The 21,532-nt window shown below is 36.0% G+C and overlaps 1 protein-coding gene across 1 annotated transcript; it reads left to right on the top strand.

The window, feature by feature from the left end:
• Positions 1 to 1,331: 1,331 nt before the first annotated feature.
• RAB40B (RAB40B, member RAS oncogene family) lies at positions 1,332 to 20,941 on the top strand. Its single transcript, XM_026676983.2, has 6 exons — positions 1,332 to 3,219; positions 16,202 to 16,262; positions 17,398 to 17,458; positions 17,731 to 17,808; positions 18,911 to 19,133; positions 19,891 to 20,941. Exons 1-6 carry the CDS (start codon positions 3,078 to 3,080, stop codon positions 20,160 to 20,162), a joined length of 837 nt encoding a protein of 278 aa, XP_026532768.1. The 5' UTR covers positions 1,332 to 3,077; the 3' UTR covers positions 20,163 to 20,941.
• Positions 20,942 to 21,532: the final 591 nt, after the last annotated feature.

Raw genomic sequence — 21,532 nt, 5'->3', positions numbered from 1 at the left:
ATTGGTATCTGCTGGCTTTAATTTGCTGGTTTTAGATGAGTAAACAGAAAAGTATCTCTTAAAATGCCTCTTGGTATATGTTTATTCTCAAATATTTTAGTATCTTCTTTGGTTTCTGTATCATTGAAAGCTAGCTCAGGGGTACTTTTCAAAATATTTCTTTCATTTCTAATGGAAGTTTGTTCAAAAATTGATTTCTCTGTATTGTCCCACTGTATAAAAATAATTATTTTTAATATATAGATCAGTTTTTTAGACTACAGGTAATCCTCAACTTATAATCACAATTGAACCCAAATTTTTCATTGTTAAGCAAGACAAGTGAATTTTGCCCCATTTTACGATTTTTCTTGCCAGCTGTTAAATGAATCACTACAGTTGTCACGTTAGTAGCACAGTTGCTAAGGCAATCTGGCTTCCAATTGACTTTGCTTGTCAGAAGTGCAGAAAAAATGATCACGTGATCCAGGACATTGCCAAATACATGTGTTGCCAATTTTGATCACATGACCATGGGGATGCTGCAATGGACATAAGTGTGAAAAACAGACATAAGTCAATTTCAGTGCTGTTGTAACTTCAAACAGTTGCTAAAGGAAGGAATGTAAATTGAGTTAAAATAGTTCAGCTAATTTATGTAAGTGAATTTTCTCATAAATTCAAAACTCAGAATGGTTATAGCTGGAATCTCTCTTCCGGTCTGACATTTCATCTGGAAGTTTTAATGTCTATATCCAGGAGCACCTTTCCCTTTTGATCTATTACCACATCTCTGGACATTACTGTTCACTCTGTTGATATATAGCATAGATTTGGTGTCTTTTATTGTTTCTTACTTGCTCCTCCTTTCGATTACATCTAGCTGCTGCTTTACTGTACTGAAAGTACTTCTGTCCTGTACCAGTTCTGGCTGCAGTACTGATTAATGCTGGACCATTACTTTGTGTTTTGACTACTGCAATCATCTCTCTGGCCCTCCTATAATGCCCTGACTCATCATTACAGTTTTTTTTTATATCAGCCTAGTCTATGGAGATTCTTAGCCATCCACATCACAATTGTCCCAAATGTGCTTTTTCCAGAGGCAACTGGACTTTGTTTTTGCTTGGAGAAGTGTCTCTTTTTTGGGAGGGGGAACACCTTTGAAATACCAGCCTAGTATTTCATCCAACCAATGAAATGCCATCAGTCATCATCCCCTGCATTATTTTATGAAGTTTCCCTATTACACACAAATTATTTTTAAAATCTATATTATGGTATTGTTGGAAGAAATATCCATCTGGTTCAGTTCCAAGCCAGGAGAAAGACACTGGAAACATGGAGGCTGATTGGAAAGATGGTTTAATGATGAAGCAGAACCACATGGGTTCTGGGCAGCTGACTACATGGAGTTGAGAGTGGTTTTTTTTTTAATACCTTCTTGTTCTGTTCCTGTGCAAAAACATGTATTCTATTGGCTGTTGTCAGAGTCCCATGGTGCCATGTAGGGGTTAGTTGAGCTAAATTTGGTTGAAGTTTCTGAAGGTGATGCAATGAAGAGGCTTGTGTTCTGAAAGGGTGTTAGACAATTCTTATTGTGTCTTAATGGCTTTCCTCCTGTTTTGGCTCTTGGCTGAGGGTATTTGCTTATGAATAAAACTACTGTATCTCAAGTGATGACATCTGCTAGGGGCTATTTAAAAAGGTGGGGACTGCTTTCTCCCTCTTAAAAAACCATGTTTCTCCATTTCTCATCCAGGAAAATATAATATTCTGCCTTTTTAATATTCCTCAAAATATTTCATTCTACTGTAGCTTCCCACAGTACTGTAATACTTGCACATCAGTAATTGTTCAGTTCGAACCAAGGTCAAGAAGCTAAAAAAATTATTTGATCCAGTAACTATTAAATAACACTGTTAAACGACATATGACTCCACTGAGAACTGTCTTTACACAATATAATCAAAATCCGGTTTTCCTTGTGAAGTGTGCAAACCTCGACGGTGATAAAACGAGATTTACAGTTCACATTTGCTAATCTTAAATCCCGGTAGCATCGTACATTTTTTAATCTTGATTCATCGTACTCTTTTATTATGCTGAATCCAGATGCAGGACAGTCCTATTAACAAGACCTTGAAGTTGGAATCGGACGGAGCCACGAACCACGTTCCTGTATCTTTTCATAACACATGCCTCGTCCTCCGAAGTATAAACTCCCCCGTTCCGCATCTCTCGCCCTGTGACAGATAGACGTGCCAGCCAATCCTGAGTAAGAAATACCCCAGCAACTGAACGGCGGGGCCTCGAGGGGTGGGTCCGCGCTCACCAATAACAACATAACTCGGAATTCTGGGCTCCCGTTGTACCAATAGCAGAAGTCGTGGGCGCGGCTATAGAACCCGCGCTCCAATGGGAGCAAGGGGTGCAAATTGGTCGGGACAGTCTGACAGAGCTGCGCTCAGGTTGTAGCAACAACAACAGCCCGAGCTACTGCGACAGCAGGCGGGGGAGCCAGCTGGCGTCTTCGGGAACACGACGGCGCTCCGCGCGAAGGCTTCTGAGTCTCCCTCGGTGGCGGCTTGTCCCAGCGCTGTCATGAGCGGTCTTTCCCGCCTTCTCCAATTTCGGGGCATCTAGAGCAGCGCGGCGGGTTCTGGCCACACGACTCCCGTCGGTTCCTGCTCGCTGCGGGCAACGCGAGTCAAACCTGCGCAGTCAATTCGGGCGGGCTACCCGCCCTCCCACCCCATGGCGCCGCTGGAAATTCGCCCTTCCTTGTCTCGGTCCCGAGGACGCCCGTCGAAGCCCTTCGGTTCTTGCCTCCTGCTGCCGTCCCCGTGAGAAGACGCCTCCGCCTCGTCCAATTCTCCTCCGCCACCACCACCACCTTCTCTTATCCCAAGCTTGAGGGGTCGGGATATCGGCAGCCCGTCGGGACTCCTCCGCCGGGTGGGCTCGAACATGCCTTTGCCCTCGTGCTGCTGCTCCTCGTCCTCTTCGGTCCTCGGTGGCACAACTGGTGGCTCGGTGCCCCTCGTGGGCGCTGGGAGCTGATTCTCCGCAGAGACGTGGGGTGGGGTGTTGAGAAGATGAACCACGTGGGCAGCCCTGTGAAAGCTTATGACTTTTTGCTCAAATTCCTCCTGGTGGGGGACAGTGACGTGGGCAAAGGAGAGATACTAGCTAGCCTGGAGGATGGAGCCACTGAATCTCCATATGGATACAACATGGGTAAGTGAAAACATGAATTGTACAGGTGTCCACTGCCAGAGCCTGAAATCTCAAGTGGGAACGCCTTTCCTTTTACCTTTCTCCAACACCACCCCAATCTACACCTGTAGGTTACATAGCAAGGAAGGCAGTGCTCAGGAAGGACTGTCTTGGATACCTGAGTCACCCATAGCTAACTCCCACACCTTGATAGTCAGCTTAAAACTCATGCATGGTAAAAACCTTCCTTCCCAGTTGCCTTGATACCTTTGCTTTAAGAAATAAAAAATGCTAGCCTCTCGATTTCTTGGTGGCTAATCTGTCCATTTACTTTTGTTAAATTTTGTTACTGGCATTCTTTATATTATAAAGGCTTCACACACATTTCCCTTGTATCAGGACCAATAAAGAGATAGTACTAAAAGGGAATTGTTATCTTTTCCTCCCATCTTAAAGCTTTTTACTCTTTTCGTGCTTTCTTTCCTCCCTGACTTGGCAACAGTGAAGGTAACGGAACAATACATTTTAAAAAAAACACACACACAGAAAATAATTTAAATTATTTGTACAAACTTATTTGTCAAGGAAAGACTCTGGACTTGGGAATTCAGTAGGAAAAAAATAAGGATTGTGTCAAACCCTAAAATCATGTAATTGGAATGCAGTATTTTGGCCATTAAATTAAATCCAAATAAAAACATTTCTAACAAATGGCTGTATAGCCTTTACTTGAATATATCCACTAAAGGGGAATGCAATACCTTTTTGGGCAATTGGTTCCATTATTAAATTGTTTTACTATCAAAAAGCCCCCTCAAACAAAAAAATCAGCCATCCTGTAACTTAAATCCATTATTCTGTATTCTGGAAATATAGGTCTTCAATCTTCCTTAGTAAGATCTTTTTTCAGCACATTCTGGTTTCCCTTTGGATTGTACACATCTTTTGCTATTTTTCCTTTCAGCTATTTAAAGATTGTTATCTATTTTTAATCTTGTTTTCTCAGAACTAATCAGTTCCAATTCCTTCAATCTCTCTTCCCATGATTCCGTTTTTAGTTGCCTGATCTTGTCACCTTTCCATGAACCTGTTCCATTTCATTTGTATCCATCTTAAACATGCCTAGGATGCAATGCCTGATCAATTTATTTTAAATTGGAAGAATTGCTTCCTGTGATTTGGAAACTGTACTTCAGTTGAAGTCATCTAAAATTATATTTGCATTTTTTGGTAGCCATATTCATTCTGTTGACTCATAATTTAGCTTAAAAACAATTACCACTCCCAAGATCATTTTAACAACTACACTAAAACCAAGCCCAATAATTAATTAATTAAAATACATTGGTATATAATAATATAAATAAACAAATCAGTATAAGCTTTAATTCTGCTCCTTTCATCCTGTTCTTTACAATTTCCTATACAACCTATTTTTGGAGAACTTTGGGCCAGACTATTAGTTCATTAGTTCTGTGCTTTTTTGGGTATCTGGTGTATTTTGTTGCTTTATCTGAGCAGGCGGTATATATTTATTTGAGCTTCTCCAAATAAACCATTATTGTTCTTCCCATCCTTCATTAACTTCAGCTAATTCTGAGCTTTGGCTTCTTGACTTCATATATAAGTTCAAATATACCCTCCTGTATTTTTTCTTGGTGATTTGTTCCTTTTTCCACCCTTTCTAGTTGTATTTCACCAAGCTTTTTTTTTGTAACCGTCTTTTCCTCTTCCATTGTCCCCAATTCTTTTTGTACTGCAATTGCTTGTCGTTGTACTTTTTTAAAGAAAACCTATCTATCTTTTCATGCCACAAAATCCTAGTTGTTGTTATTGATTAGGGGGCTGCCCTTGAAGACACTCAGAAGTTACAACTTCTGGTTCAGAATGTAACAGGTCTCCCAGTATTGGGCTCCCATGAGTTCACCCATGTCATACCTTTATTGTGCAAGCTGCACTGGCTCCGTTTTTTTCCGGGTTAAATTCAGGATACTGGTTGTCACTTACATGGCACAGGTCCTGGTTATTGGTGGGACTGCCTCTCCCTAAGACTATCTGCCCATCCCATTAGATCAGATAGGTTCTCCAGGTCCTCTCCTTGAAATCTTGCCCCTTAATGGTACTTTTGAAGTATGTCTTTCTCTAGGTGCCCATATCTTGTGGAATACCCTCCTGTCAAGGTGTAGAACATCTAACTTTCTAGCTTTTCTGAAGGCCATTAAGACTTGCTTTTTACTGAGATGCTGGGATTACATAGATAGAAAGTATGGAAGGAAGAGAGCTAAGCATGCTGTAGTAGAGCATCCCAAGGGGGTCAATTACAGCACAGGGTTTTGTTTTATTTTTTCCACTGTTTTTATTGTTTTATTGTTGTTTCATTTATTGGTGTTATTATTGTGAGTTACCCAGAGTTGCTTAAGATGGGTGGCCATATAAATCTTCTAAATAGATGAATAAATAAACCAGAATCCAGTTTTTTTTAAAGTCTAGCAACATGTTTGCTCAATTTTGTTTTCCTTTAAAATCAGTAACTCCAGTACTATATTGTCACTTTCCCCCAACTTTCCCTCTAATTATTTAAAGGCTTTTCCAACTTTTTCCAATTTAAAGTGCTATCCAACCATCCTTGAATTGGCAGAAAATTAGAAAAACATGAAAACTGCTGCACCCACACACAGCCTATCTCTATCGCTTGACTCACTGAAAAACGTTGCCATCTTTATTTTGTATGTTGTGTCGCATAAGCAAAGCAACTGAATTCTCTGATTTTACTGTTCTCCCTCTTCTGCATGTAACCAGCTAGGAAGAAAAGCATTCCCTAAATCACAGCACCATGGCAAAGCTGGAGAAGGTTTGATTGTTGGATTCTGTCTGCTCATCCCTAGATTCCATCCTCTTGTCTTATCTCCATTCTGTTGTAATCTCAGCTGAATAAATTTTAAAGCAATTGAATCCAGGGAACTGAATCCCATGCAATATTTCTCTTGTCTCTCTTTGCATGGGTAACAAAGGCCATTTCCAGGTTCCTCTGTATTCTAGCCAGGAAATAACAGGAGGATGGGGCCGTCTTCATTACTCTAGTTCAGTGTTGCACTAACGTGATGAAGCTGTAGAATCATTTACAGCACTGTTGGCTGGTTAGCTGTTGAACAGTTCCAATACCCACTGGCACAGAATTGCTTATGTTTAGCACTTTGGAAAAACAAGAAAAAAATAACAGTAGATCAGGCTAACCGGGGCTTGGAAGAAAAGGTGACAAAGTCGCATCAGCCTGAAATGGCCAGTAAGCGCCATCATTGGCCATGTGACTTAGCCCTGAGTGTAATGACTGGAGAAGCTTAACAGGTATCACACACCTTGCAGCTGTTACTGGATGCTGTCAATTCCAAAGGCAAACATTGCTTTTTAACCGCTGTATAGTTAAGGATAACTTATGCCTGTCTCATTCATGGGCTGCGGTGACAGCAGTGTCGTTTAGGTCAGAACAGAAAAAGACATCACAGGATATCTTTGTGCCATGACTACAAATAAAGACACTGTGTAAGTCTTTACAATTGATAAAAGAAAATGTCAGCAAGACAAATTGGGAATTTCCTAGAAGATTCATGCTTTGCAGAGTTTCTCTATGTTAATCTAAGTACCAGTATATATTATAGTTTCCTTTGCCAGTAAATCAAGTTTATTCCCCCTACACTTATTATTAGTTCTTGGACAATAAAACCATTACAGCCACATTCCCTAATCCTTCTACAGTATGAAAGTCTATATGTGAAGCTCTTAGTTCAGGCGTTTTATTTCCAGCCCCCTGGAATTCAATTTAAAACCCTCCTGATCAAGTTCAGAATGTTTCTACTACCAAATATTTTACCAGTTCTTATATGGTTCCATTTGCAATACTCAGTAGCAGATGATCCCAGGAGCAAAATCTCTCCCAACATCATCATTATACCCAGTTGTTTTATTTGAAATATATATACTGTTTTCACTAAGTAAACTATAGCTATACTATTAGGGATTCTTTGCTTATGTATTTCTGATTCATTGTCAGAAACATTATAATGCTTGTTTTCCCAAAATAAATAAATTTTACATGTACATGAAGTAGTAAGGAGAGGGGAGATGCAGCATCTTGTTCTACATTCAGTCCTGAAGAAATGAATTATTTATCTATTCTGGTTCTTGGTTCCCTAACAGCAAACCTCTGCCAAAGAACAATTTTAGAAAGTTGTTTTTATTAAGAAAGGATTAATTTCAAAGATATTACAAAAACTTGAATACTTCTCCATTCAATAATGTGGTTTTAGCTTATTCACTAAGCTTTACTATGATATTTGATACTAGACATTATAATTTGTACAGTATGTTTATAATGGCAGGGACAGCCAACCATTTTGTAGCTGGGGAAATTTTTCTTATGTTTGATGTTGAGTGGGCATAGTGAAATAATGTTATCATGCATCTATGTAGAACACTTTTTTAGATTTTTTTTTTTAGGTTTATGTATTAGCCATTTAAGGTACAATAAGTCTATCCAAAAACTACATGTTTGTTTTTATTTCCACTGAAAATTGTAGAGACATTGTATTACCAATGCCTGGTTATCGGCTGTTAAATTTTGGTAGCACAGCCCCAATGGCTCAGGAGTTGCATGCAGTGTATTAGTATTATGCACGAACAAGTCAATATGGTTAGTTCGTCAAAGCACATTAAAACTTTATATGAATTTTGTATAGTATAGATCTCAAAGCTATCTGATTTGTTTTGGTCAGTGAATAATTTACCACAAGCATGTTTTTTTTCAGCTGACAGAGTAGTTCAATATTTTTGTTCTGTTCAATTAACCAAGAAGAATAAGAATCAGAATGGTTTTAAAGCAAGTGTAAGCATAAGTATAGTACATGACTAAAAATTCTATCAAGTGTTTCTGAAACACGGATGTCAATTGGATGAATATTTTTGGCATTAGCACTGGGACATTTATTTTTAGGCTCTTCGTTTAACCTGTTAAAGAGTGAGAGATACAAATACATCAGATGCAAAAAACAGAACATTTATAGATCTGGATTCAGAATAAAAATAAATTTGATTGCACTTCCAGATTCTATTCAACTGAATTGATTATTCCCACTGGTTGCACCCATCAAAACTAGCCAGAGGTAGTTTACTGACTTCAATTTTAACAGGATTGTACCTTTTCAATTCAGCTGAAAGATATTATGCAATATATACCTGGACTTACAGGATGAAAACAGGGGAATACCTTTTTTCTGACCAATTTCCCACAGTATTCTTATTTTAAATAATATACATCCAGCTTCCTCTTTATTCATTTAGCTATTTGTTTCTTTGATTATAGTCTGCCTTTCTGTCTGTGAATATGACATAAACTAGCTTTTATGGACTTAGATTGATCTGTTGCCCACATAAATACATTGGTGCTAAAAAGAAATGGCATCGTTGACGATTTTGGTTGACAGTATATCTGATGTTCGTGGTCATGTTATCTATGGCATAACATGGAAAAATAAAATACTAATCCAATACCTCACATAGGTTTCTGCAAACTGTTAACAGTTCTCAAGAAGGAATAGTGATAGCTACCAGCCTGGATGATTTTAAAACATTACCAGATAAATTTTGGAAGATAAGGGCACCCGTGTTTCTGAATTATAATAGCCATACATCATTTTCAGTAGCTGAACAGTCTGCTTTATAATACCAGTTATGAGGAATGTGGTTATTAGAACATCCTGCCTCTGGGCTTCCTTTAACTACCCTTAGCCACAGTAGAGCTAGACCAGCATTTCCATATTCTATGTTCTTGTGTTCTTACATTCCAGGAAAAAAAGATAGTGCAAGCAAATCTTAATTTGGCTGTTATTTTAATTTTCTTTCAAAGGGAAACTTTTCATTTACTTTGAACTTGGGGATTAAATTCTTTCTGTATTATTAATGAGTAAACTGAATATTTAATGTTTTCTATTTAAGGGAAAGGTATTATTTTATGTAATTTACCACTCCCTACTACTGCCAGGGGCCTTGAGCAAAAGGAACAATGGTAAAGGTGAATAGAGATACTTAGAAAAGAAGGTACTTCAAGGATTACACTTCCCTTTTGCTGCATGAGGACAGCAAATGTATACATCAAGGATGGACAACTTGTAATTTGGAGGTTTTGAACTTCAGTCACATAATCGCTGAACAGCTTGGCAAGGGATCAGAAATGTATCACGATGAAATTGTTGTATTTTTTTATTAGGGCACACTGGATTAAACTAATTAAAATCAAATAATGTTTGATTTATGGTACTTTAATTTTTTTTACAAACTTGCACCATTCTTTCTTAATTGATAAATGTATATAATAAAATTTTAAGACAGATGAGAAATAGCAGCAAAATAATATTCTCTGCTTGTGGCACACCATATTGTACCATAGGCACTGGAGGGAAGTTGCATAATTATACCATGAATGGCAAAATAAAGTTGGGTTTGCATTATAATGGTCCTTGGTAAGAAGAGTCGGAAGGATGAAATAATCAGGCACCATTTAAACTAAGGCTTTGCAGTATTTAATATGGAAAATGTAGTTGCCATCTAGATACTTGATTGCTTCCTTAACCATGACTTGCTTTTAAACTTATGTAAAATGTGTAATAATCTCTGACCATTATCAGGATTTGTAGCTGCAGTACATTGTCATCAAATGTTAAACTGCTTTACCAAGTTTTTCAGGTTTAACTTCTAAGTAATATGGCAGAGTTGACGGGAAATTCATTTTTCATAATAAGCATATTCCTCCCTTTATATGTAGTGAAATCACACAGATATTTTATAATTATACTGGTTGGGCAATTCTATACATGTCTATTCAAAAATACTTCACAGAATTTTATTTAGACTTGGAATTTGATCCCACATGCTATTTTTCAAACAGAACTAAAATAATATATGTTCCATAAAGCAATGAGGGCTAAATAAATGGCTGAATTAAAAAAAGTAACGTTAAAATCATAGAAGAACTGAAGAAACAACTAAACAGATCGAACAGCATTGCAAAGCAAATAACAATACTGTTGGCAAGAAATTGTAAAGAAGATCTTCCAATTTTAGAAGTAGAAACAAGGACATCTGATAATTTAGTGAGTGGAAGGGGAATTGCCATTCAATATAAGTTTGATCAAAAATGAACTAAGCAAGCAAAACTACGTCATGTTTATTTAGGACCAAGATATAATAGTGCCTGAAGAATTGTATAACATGCAAAGTTTCCAGAATATTTTTCGGAATCTAATTTTAAGTGTTACTATAGGGAGCTTTTTTGGAGATAAAAAAAATACAGGAATGCAGCTTAAAACTCTGCATAGGTCGCATGAATGCAGTTAACTATTATTTCAAAAGTACACATATAGAATGTCCTCTTACCATTTTCCCAGATTGGACTTGAGGGTGTCATAAAGCAATTTGAGATACATTTTTGTATCAGAATTATATACACATTAGGGGCTGAGGAAAATATATGGCAAATAATCTTTTTAGACTCACAGCTGCTCTATAAGAAGAATGGTGTTAGCTGAGAGATAATGACTGATTGACCCAAAATCATTCAGAGGGAATCCAGGTTACTCACATAGTGATATTTACCTGTCTTACTAAACATCAATATATTTCATACTATGTTATTTCATACATTAGAGAAAATAAATAATTAGAATGATTTTTTAATGAATATCTCCCTTCATCTAATTGGGCACCCACAGAATTGTACTCCAGATTCAGACGTTTGTAGCGACAGAGGGCTCCAAAAGACTTGTGTGTGCAGCCTGTAGAACCTCCAATACTTGTTATTCAGTCACTTCCAATTCTTTTTTTTTTTTTAATAAAGTTTTGTTTATTTCATTCTACACATACACATCAATACATTAATTGTGTGGCATCAATATATCATACATTTTAATATAGGCAAATTTAATAATACCAATCATATCTCTTATTACCCTTATTCACATTAAATCAAAATCCTTCTTTGCTTACTTTCAACATTTCAATAGTCTCTCCTAATGCCACCATATCAATTGGACGTACTTAGTAATTTCATTACTCAATTTCCTCCTCAATTTTTTTTTTAAATAAAAAATTATCATTTGGCAAGCAGTATGTTTCCAGGTTTCATATCTATACAAACATGACCATATTTACCTATTCATTTTATTTGTTCAATTTCATATCACATTAACCTTATTAGTGTTAAATATTGAACTTATCCAATTCCAATTCATATTATAACTTACTTCATTTTCCTTAGAATATTTCATAACTTATTTACAATGTTATTTAGAATTCTCATCTCATTTCTATGTTCTTTCCCATATTATCTTTTTCTGTCATATTTGTAGTTTTATCAGTTCTTAATTTATTAATTCAAGATTGTCCCCTCTATTAATTTGAGCCAGCCACCTTCAATCTACCTTAATACCACCTCCCTATTTACTATATCACACACACACACACACACACACACACAATCAGATTCCGCATTACATTTTCTTAGTCACCTTATAAATCATCTATACATTACAGACATATTAGTCTAATCATTTACGTATAGCAACCAATATTAATCCTTCCATAATAGATCTCATTTCAACATCTTTCCCCTTTTCTTGTACCTCTTTAGTCAACAATTACTATATATTTTATTATAAATTCCCAGTTCCATATTTATTCCATTAAATTCTATGTCTAGTATAGTAATAATTCTTTAATAACAGGGAAGAGAGAGAGAAAGAAAGAAAAGAAACTAAAGAGAAAAAATCCCATTAGTTACATACTTATCTATTTTCAATACTAATTCATATATATCACAATTTATTACCTTGCAGAATCTCCTTCCTATCCTCTTTTTTTTTTCACCCATTATCTCTCGCTCTTTTAACAATATCCAATACATTGATTCAAGCCAATTTTATAAAATCCAATTTCCTTCTCACTTTCTTTGGTCGCCGCTTCCATACACTTTCCTCCAAAATAATCCTTTATTTTTAATTCTGGGGTACCTCAAAAACGATGTCTTTTGCCTGGTTCACACTCTGCTTGCTGCTCCTTCTCTCCAGCACAGTCTTAGTTTCCCGAAGTGTTCTTCGTCTTCATGGTGGCCATTTTAAGACCACCGCTGCAACTTGCCTTTGGGAGAGGTTTTCCTGTCCTGAAGGGGTGTTGCGACTCTCTCTCTTCCAGGTGATTCCTCCCTTCTTCACCACCCCTCCAGAGTGGTTCTGGTCCCAATGGGGACCCTCCAGCAAGTGAGTTTGGACGAAACGGCAAACAATCGCAGATTCCACTCCGACAACGAACAATCCAGAAGTCTGTCACTTCCAATTCTTTATAACTTGAGGATTATCTCTCAGTAACTACTTCCCCAAGTTTTTTATAAACTTATACTTTCTTCAATGACAGTATTAAATCGCTTTGTGTTCTGATAATTTAAGATTGCTTTTGATTTTTCTAGGCTTCATAATTTCGTATCTATAATAGCTAAACTTTAGCTTCCCTATTAGTACTTCAGTAAAGTAAGCAAACTGTTTTTACTTATTTAATGTTGAATGATTGTGTTTTCGTATGGGTAGCATATAAATTTAATAAATAAATTCCAAATAAGGTTCTTGGCTACTAAGTTATAATTTAAAATATGGTGTAAGAGGGTGATTCTTAAATATATTGTGGAAACCAATAGTACTAATTCTATTTCATTTTAATTCAATGTAAATAAAATGAAAATAATTATTTTCTCCCACCTTATTACTTTATAGAACCCAACTCTCAGCATGGCATTCAAAAGCTAGGTTCAGTTCAGAAAAGTTGCACACTTTTCTATTTTTCTATTCAACACAAAGATTTCATTGTCAATACTAACTGGATAGTAGATACCAAAACAAAAATCAACAACATATATTGTTATAAACAAAAACAGAACAATACAGTACCACAGTAGTCAAATTAATGATGGTAATTATCTTCAAATTGACAGCATACTTTATTTTGATGGTTTTAAATCTTTGCAAAGCACAGAAATAGTCAAGGCCAGATATACATCTAGAGGCTACTATCTGCCTTCTGGATGACACCTTGCCAACCTCTTGTAAAAGTGAGGCCCTCAATGTTCAGAGGGATAGATAAAATGGCAAACAAGTACCTGATACAATTATATTTCCATATACTATTTGTTGATTCTGTTATTTATGCATTCTCCTAGCTGCAACCACATGAAACCAGGAATATATGCATTTAAGGGGATACTAACAGATACAGTATGCTTGCCAATGAGGTCTCTGAATCACCATTTTTTCTCTGCAAAACACTAGCTTTTCTTGTCAAACGATATGTGTAATTGAACCTAAGAGCTTGTGTAATAACAACAGGAGTGCCACAACTTCTTGATGAGATATGTAAGATGTCCTTGAGGCAATCATTTATAGCAAAATCCCAATATTCAGTCAATGAGAATGGCACATCTATATTTATGCAGTAATTTTACAACAAAGTGGGGTTTTAAATGCTCGATGGCAGTCCCTGGTATTTTTCAGTACTTTGAAATTTAGAAACATTGCAATAACATCTTAAGAAGGATGACTTGAAAAGAAGTCCTAATGCTGTTAACTGAAGTGGCCAATGGATTGAAGTCTTAAAAGATCTCTTTTTCCTTTTATCACAGTAGTTTTCCTTTTATCATGCAGTAGTTCTTTTAAAAAAATTAGCGATTATGTTAGCTAACCATATTTCTAATACAACTATGTTTTAATAGTTAATTGTGCACAGTGAGTTTTTTTTGGTCATGTTATCTTTTCAGAATCATGGTGGGTGGTACAGTGCTATATCAGTGTTGCTACAACAGAGAAAGAGATGACATTTAAAAGGGAACTGTATGTGATCCCAATGATTTTTACTTGAACAAAAAAACAACCTATTTAAAGCATGCTCCACAAATCAACTAATTTAGATTGCAATTCTGTTGTTCTTGGTGGGAGTGTCTTACTTAGAAATAGCTTAATAATGCATCCTGTTCAACAACAAGTGCTTAAATGCTGTCTTACGAGCTGCTTAATGGTAGGCTTGGTGTTTAAAAACAAAATACAGTAGAATTTATCACATTATATAAAGACAACAATTCTGGATCACAGGGAGCAGTTGCTTTGCCTGTGATCACAGCTACTATGATTTTCATGAAAGATTTTTGTACAGAATTCCGTGAGAGATTACCAGCCACTTATTAAGGGTAATAACTAATTATTGTATGAAATTCATAACTGATGAGCTATTTCTCAATTTAAAAATGTGTTTCTGGTCGCAAGGCACAGGTATGGGCATGCTATTTTAAATGAAAAAAAAAATATTCTGCTAGTTACAGTATGACTCAAAACATCTACTGGCTCCTCATTTGTTATTACAAACAATTACAGATGCAAATTGTCTCAGACTGGTATAACTGGTGACTGTGCAGAATTCTGGAATGTGAGCAGTTCATATGATAATGTAATCATGGCTAATACCTTATTTATCTAGAGAAATGAATACTGGCAGTTCTTGACTTAAAACCACAATTCTGTGGACAGAAGTTTAGAATTCCTGATTTGCAAAGGACTCATATGACTCAGAGGACCCAGCACTTTCTGCAAATATAAATATTTGTTCATGTTCAAGAAAGCTGAATCTATAAGCTAAGGGAGAAGATTTTAGTGCTAAACCATTTCTTAAATACAATCTGAAATATTAACCTAATCAGTTTACACTGATTAGGTTTTTATTTTTCTTCTGTTCAATTGTGTCCCATTCTCAAAGACTGCCCGGATAATTCTTTGCAGTTTTCTTGGCAAGGATTTTTATAAGTGATTTGGCATTGTTTCCTGCCTAGGGCAGAGAGAAAGTGACTGGCCCAAATTCATGCAACTGGCTTCACGCTCAAGGTGGGACTAGAACTTATAGCCTGATGCCTTAACCACTACACTAGATTACATACGAATCTTATAAATAAGTAAAGTGGTATGGGGGGGGGGGGGTGTTGCAAAGCTGTTAGTGTCCCGTCCGTCCCCCCACTACAGCATAAGCAAAACGAAAACATGGAATATTGAAATATGTGTCCAGGAGACAGCCAGCACCAGCTTCCATCAAATCCTACCACAGCCCTTAGTATCTCTGGCACCTCTTTGCAGTGTGTTATTGTAATATAAATGTATTTATAGAAATTAGTCCCTTCCATTGGTACCATTAATACATATTAAGAGTTATAACTAAATGCATCTTATGTACAGCAAATTTAAATGGAAGAGAGCAAACACTTTAATATGATATGATATTGTATTTTCAAAGATCCTGGAGTCTTTCTTTCCTCTAACAGAGATTTGTTTACTTGCTTGGAGACATTTCAAAACAGAAAAAAAAGAAAATGATGAAGAGACAGGATATACCACATAGAAGTTTGGAATTGGGATGGGGGATTAAAGATGATTACAAAAATCACCAGAATATATAATGTAGAAAATAGCTTGATATTGCCATTGCCTTAATGTGGTGAAAAGATATAAAAAATGTTTTAAAAAAACACCCTGGGGTATAGTTTTTTTTGTTATCTTGTGTTTGTGTGTGTGTGTGTGTGTGTGTGTGTGTTTATACATACATAATACATATGTATGTATGTACACAGCATATGTATATTTGTGTGCATATATGTACACACACACACACACACACACACACACACACACACTTTTGAGAGCAGGCAATTTTATTTTTAATGTGTGCCAGTGTACTCACAGAAAAAGTGACAAAGGTATCTTATCATTTGACTTTACAATGTTTTGAAAGAGTTTAAAACCTGGGGGATTTCCTTTGCTACTCCTCATTTATAGCATAGAACTGGATTTTTTAATATAAAAATCTGATATTATTATATATTAAAAGTTTTTGTGCAACATTTGCACTATTTCAACATAATACTCTTTCTCTTCAGGTATTGATTACAAAACAACAACAATACTTCTGGATGGCCGGCGAATAAAGTTGCAGCTCTGGTAACTACTTTGTTTGGATTATATTCTGTGTTGTGGAAACTATATAAGAAACAATTGCACTTGGGGTGTAAGATCACATGAGTTATGTAAAAATTCACTAGGTTGCTCTCATCCTAACCAAAGTTAAGTACGGGCCACTTCTAGAATCTGATAGGATGCCAAAGGAGGGTGGGAGTATAATAACCTTTACTTTTAATGGTAAGAGTATTTTGGCTACACTGAACTGTGGTCACAACAGGAAGGCACTTTTGTTTTAGCTAAATGTTATTATAAATCAAATCAAACTATTTAATAAACTTAATCACAGACATCAATTTTATTGTTCTGAATATTTCCTAAACAAGCATGTGAGTGGGGCTTTATGCTGAGCATTAGACAGACCAAGGACAGGATCACCCAGAGCTCTTTCAGATGATTGCCTTCAAGTGCCACTCACCACCTTTCACCCAACAGAAAAGCCCAGCATAAATTGGGTTGCCTCCTCTACCGACTTCCATTCTACCCCAACAAGGAACCTTGCAAATGGGGCTGACCTTAATTAATTAATGTAGTCCTATAATGTAAGGAAGGTGATGGTGGATTTCCCTGGCTTTGATTCCCATTGCACCCAGCATCACAGGAAAAACAACTACCAATCATTCCCTTTAATGTGTAGTGTGGCAGTACAGGGTTGGATGATGGTTTAGAAATGGTTTAGAAAGATGAGTTTAGTCCTCTGATCAATAAATGGCAGGCATGGGGTAAAGCAGGAGGGAGTTTTTGCAGAGTTCCTGCTTCGTACACCCATCTTCTGCACTAGTGACCTGTTCGATGGTTTTTCTCTGATGATAAAGTGAAAAGGAGTGATTGACAGTGAGTGAGCTCTGTCCTGAACCAGGGCTACACACAGATGTACACAGAATAATCTATAATGTATGCACTGATCTGTATTCAAGTATCTTGTTTTCAGTTTTGGTAAATTGTTGAATATTAATCATAAATGTAAAATGATAAATGAAGATAAAGGCAAACTTGAGAAAAGTCATTAATATGAATTTGTTAATCAGGCAACTTAAACAGACAACTGTTTATAGTACTTTATAGCACTCTTAGCATGGAAATAACTATTTTTAATTATGTACTGTATCATTTTCAGGGACACATCTGGACAAGGCAGATTCTGTACCATATTTCGTTCGTATTCCAGAGGTGCTCAGGTAAGCACACACTCGGATCTTTGAACTATATCAGTGAGGCAGAAAAAAATGATAAGAATTGCTAGGGGAAGCAAAGTGATAAGTGTATTGTCTTACCTTTTTAAAATGTGTACACATTTGTGCTGAATATAAGTACAGTTTTACAGAAAAGTTCAGATCTGTTCAACACTATTTCTTATAATGTCATCAAATACTATTACACAAGATTGTACGATGCATATTTAAATTTACCCATATGTCAGACTAATTTTAAATGGATTTCATTCACCCAGGGTGTGATACTGGTATATGATATAACAAATCGCTGGTCATTTGATGGCATTGATCGGTGGATAAAGGAGATAGATGAGGTAAGATATTGAATAATGAAAATAAATATTTACCTGAATGAAAAAGAGTTCTGAATTTAGGATACCACCTAAATTACCATCCATATCCTGTTTAAAATGCACAGACCTGGTGTAAACTCAGTCATTATACTTTGTAAACAATGATTCATGGCTTTCTTTTGCAAACCTGGGCAGTTGTGGCTTAGTCAATAAAACATGCCTTTAAAAAAAATTGTATTTGGTTGTATGGATGGACAACTCCCTAAATCACTATAAAATAAAATAGAAAATATAAACTTATACAAAAATAGAAACTTAGTAAAGAAAACCAAGAATACTTTGGACAGTGCTACAGTTCCTAGAAAGAGTCCTAGGGCTGTACGATGAAGCAGAATTTTCTTTTTACTTCTAGAACTGGTCTGTCTTCAAATATTTTTCCATATAGTGGCTTGATGGTCAATCATTTTCATCAACCTTAAGTTCTTCCCTTCAAAGCTTCTGCCGATTAATGTATGGCATACGCTTTGTCCTTCCTCTCATCAATGTTTCAAAAACAGTGCTGCTAGACTTCCTTTTAGGGAAGCAAAGGACAGAAAGATGGCATTCTTGGAGCTGGTGATAATTGGGTCTGAATAGAATAGAATAACAGAGTTGGAAGAGAGTCTATTCCAAATATTAGCCTCTACCTAGGATCAAACTCAGGGCCTCCTGATTGTTCTATTTCTTCAACATTCAGAGAACAGGAAGTGGTAATTCCCTACCTGTTCTCTCATGCAGCCCATTTCATTTTTCTACACTTGATTGTAGCCTGGACTATGTATTACATTAAGCCATGCTTTATTTTATCATGGTTTGATGAATAAATCAGAAATGGGCCAGAATCATATAACACACAAAGGTATCGATCATGTTTAAAACAAGGCATCTGTGTTCATGAAATATTTAAGATAATCCCAAATAACAACCTTATGATTTTACATATTAGTGAACCCAGTCCACATACTATAGTTAGGCAAAGTCAGAAAATTGAGCTAGCCTGAATAAATGATGTGCGGTTAGTCATTTTGATGAAGAAAATGGGTATAGATTTTGAAATTAACATTGTTCTGTTTCTCTTTCTCAGCATGCTCCTGGTGTACCCAAAATCCTGGTTGGCAATCGCCTGCATCTAGCCTTCAAAAGGCAAGTGTCTACTGAGCAGGCACAGGCTTATGCTGAAAGATTAGGCATGACATTCTTTGAAGTAAGCCCACTCTGTAATTTCAACATCACAGAGTCCTTTACAGAACTTGCAAGAATAGTGTTAATGAGACACGGAATGGACCGGCTGTGGAGGCCAAACAAGGGTAAGCAACAGAAATGTACTTACTTCTTTCCTATGTATGCCAGTTATATATTGTATTTAGTCAGGATGAAAAAAAATTACAAAAATATTTTGGTACATGCTTGTGATTTAATGTCATAACCAGCACCTAGTAAATGTTTCCCATTTTAAGATGTATAATCAGAAATTACCCTATGCATTGCTCAATTAAGATTGCTATACAGCAGTTCCTGGTAATCCTCCTGAGTTCATCATGCCAGTAATTTTGCAGAAACACCACCAGAAGGGACTCCAAATCCCCCACGCCTCATCCTACTCCTTGAAGATAAAAGGCAGACCAAGTCAAAACCAACAGGAGCATTAGCAAACTGGGCTCAGCTTCATTTAAACTTCACCCTTTCCTTCAAAAGGAAAAGGCAAGGAAGATGTGGAATTGCAGAACTCGTAGCAGTTCCACTGCCACCTCCCCTTAATGAGGAAGGATGTGGTATAGATAAAAAAAGAAGCAAACCAGGTTTTCAAAAATGCAGTGGTACCACTTTTATCATTTTAGCTTTGGGAGCTTTTCTAGGGGGCTCCAGTCCAAAACAATCCGCAAAATTATTTGTATCAAGGAAGGCAAGCCATAGTAATGGGAAGAATCAGTACAGGAATAGTGTGGTACTTCAAGAATAGTAAAATGAATAAAGATAGGGGTATTAAAAGTTCTAGCTGTGTACTGCCACCATGTGGCTGTTAAGATCTTTCTAATGTTTAATCTTGCTTATTTTATGTTTCAGTCCTGAGTCTGCAAGATCTTTGTTGCCGTGCCATAGTTTCCTGCACACCTGTGCACCTGGTTGACAAACTTCCACTCCCTGTTGCCTTAAGAAGCCATCTCAAGTCATTCTCCATGGCCAATGGCCTAAATGCTAGGATGATGCATGGTCGTTCTTACTCTCTCACTGCCAGCAACAATAACAAAAGGAACAGCCTGAAAAAAGCCAAAATCATCCGTCCGCTCCAGAACCCTCCAAAGCCTTGTGTCAGAAATAGTTGCAAAATCTCTTAAGCTATCTTTGGAAATCTTTGCCCAGCATTGTAAACACAAGGACTAATTCAGTAGCCAAATCTATTGTATGTAGGTATTGCTTTGCAGGAACAGGAGAAAAAAGAAAAAAAATATTTTAGAATATTTGTTTTTAATAATGCTGCTTCCAGATATATGATGCATTCTGTGCAAACAGAGGAATGTGAAACTTTAATGTTGGATTTTATATATATCAATTTTTTGATGTGCATGAAATCTTTGTGTATTTTATAAAGGGAATAATTTATCACAATACTGAGCTTTTGTGTCACAATCTCAAAAGTGACTAATTTTTAATATTGCTCAATTACTACATTTTATTTGCAATTAGAATGAAAGTCAATTGTACATTCATCTAGTTTTAAACAACAATGTATTGTATACATTGTAAAATATATAAGTAGTGACATTATTCTAGTATTGTTTCAGTAGAGCATCTGATTCTGGTTTTGTACAGTTTATTGAGTGATTCTGAAGCACGACTTTTGAGCTACTAATGTAATATGCACAAGAAATTGTCTCATCCATGTATAAAACATTTGATAAAGTTTTTGCTATGTTTCAGAATTGTGGATTATATGCTTATTTTTCTGGTAAATCTACATTTTTGTATTAGATATTCTAGTGATCATTATATAGTGAAAAAGCCAAAGACATCAAGACATATTTGCTATAGCCTAAGAAAAAATGTAATTTGAAAAGCTGCTTTATCAGGAAAGGACACTATTATTTAAAAATAAAAATAAATCCTGCAAAGTTTATGTGTGTTTTTCCAATTGAAATATTTTATTCTCCTTTCCCAGCTTTTGAATGCTTTCTCAGATCTCTTTTCCTCTATCAAGACAGACGTTTATTATAATTTGTTTGCAATAAAGGCCAGTTTCCTTCCATTTTAACGTAAGTGATCAGAAAGACTTGAAACAAATAGCCTGAATTATGGCATAAAGCAAATTTATTCATATTTTTAAAATATTGGTGTTTTCAGTCAGGCAGCTTAGGTTGCTATTGATGAGCAAATGCAACTCATGTTTTCTGTCTCTAATAAATGTTATGATAAGCAAAATAATGCTAAGAAAATATTACCTATAAATGACTTAGTTACAAATGAAATATAGTACATTTGAATAGCTTTGGGTGGTTTAGAAATTTATGAAAGGAAATTGCAATGATCTTCCTATAGATAGGGAATTTTTTCTGTTGATTTTTTAAATTTTAAATGTATTTGTTTTTCATATAGTTTTGCTTCAATTTTTATTTTTATTTCCTTTGGGGGGTTTAATTATTTATAATACTATACCGTAGCTGCAGTTGCTATTGTTGCTTAGTTTATAATATCTTTACTGGGGAGGTTT

This window comes from Notechis scutatus, chromosome 2, assembly GCF_049901735.1.
Source record: "Notechis scutatus isolate UNSWTSFEM ecotype Mainland chromosome 2, rNotScu1.2, whole genome shotgun sequence".
NCBI lineage: Eukaryota > Metazoa > Chordata > Lepidosauria > Squamata > Elapidae > Notechis > Notechis scutatus.
This window is presented reverse-complemented; position numbering and strand designations above follow the sequence as displayed.

What these genes read in the sequence shown, in the direction of transcription:
- RAB40B (XM_026676983.2), top strand. Translation starts at nt 3,078, where the DNA reads ATGAACCACGTGGGCAGCCCTGTGAAAGCTTATGACTTTTTGCTCAAA. An exon ending in TCCATATGGATACAACATGG is followed by an intron (nt 3,220 to 16,201) that starts GTAAGTGAAAAC and finishes CTTTCTCTTCAG; the next exon opens with GTATTGATTACAAAACAACA. An exon ending in CGAATAAAGTTGCAGCTCTG is followed by an intron (nt 16,263 to 17,397) that starts GTAACTACTTTG and finishes TATCATTTTCAG; the next exon opens with GGACACATCTGGACAAGGCA.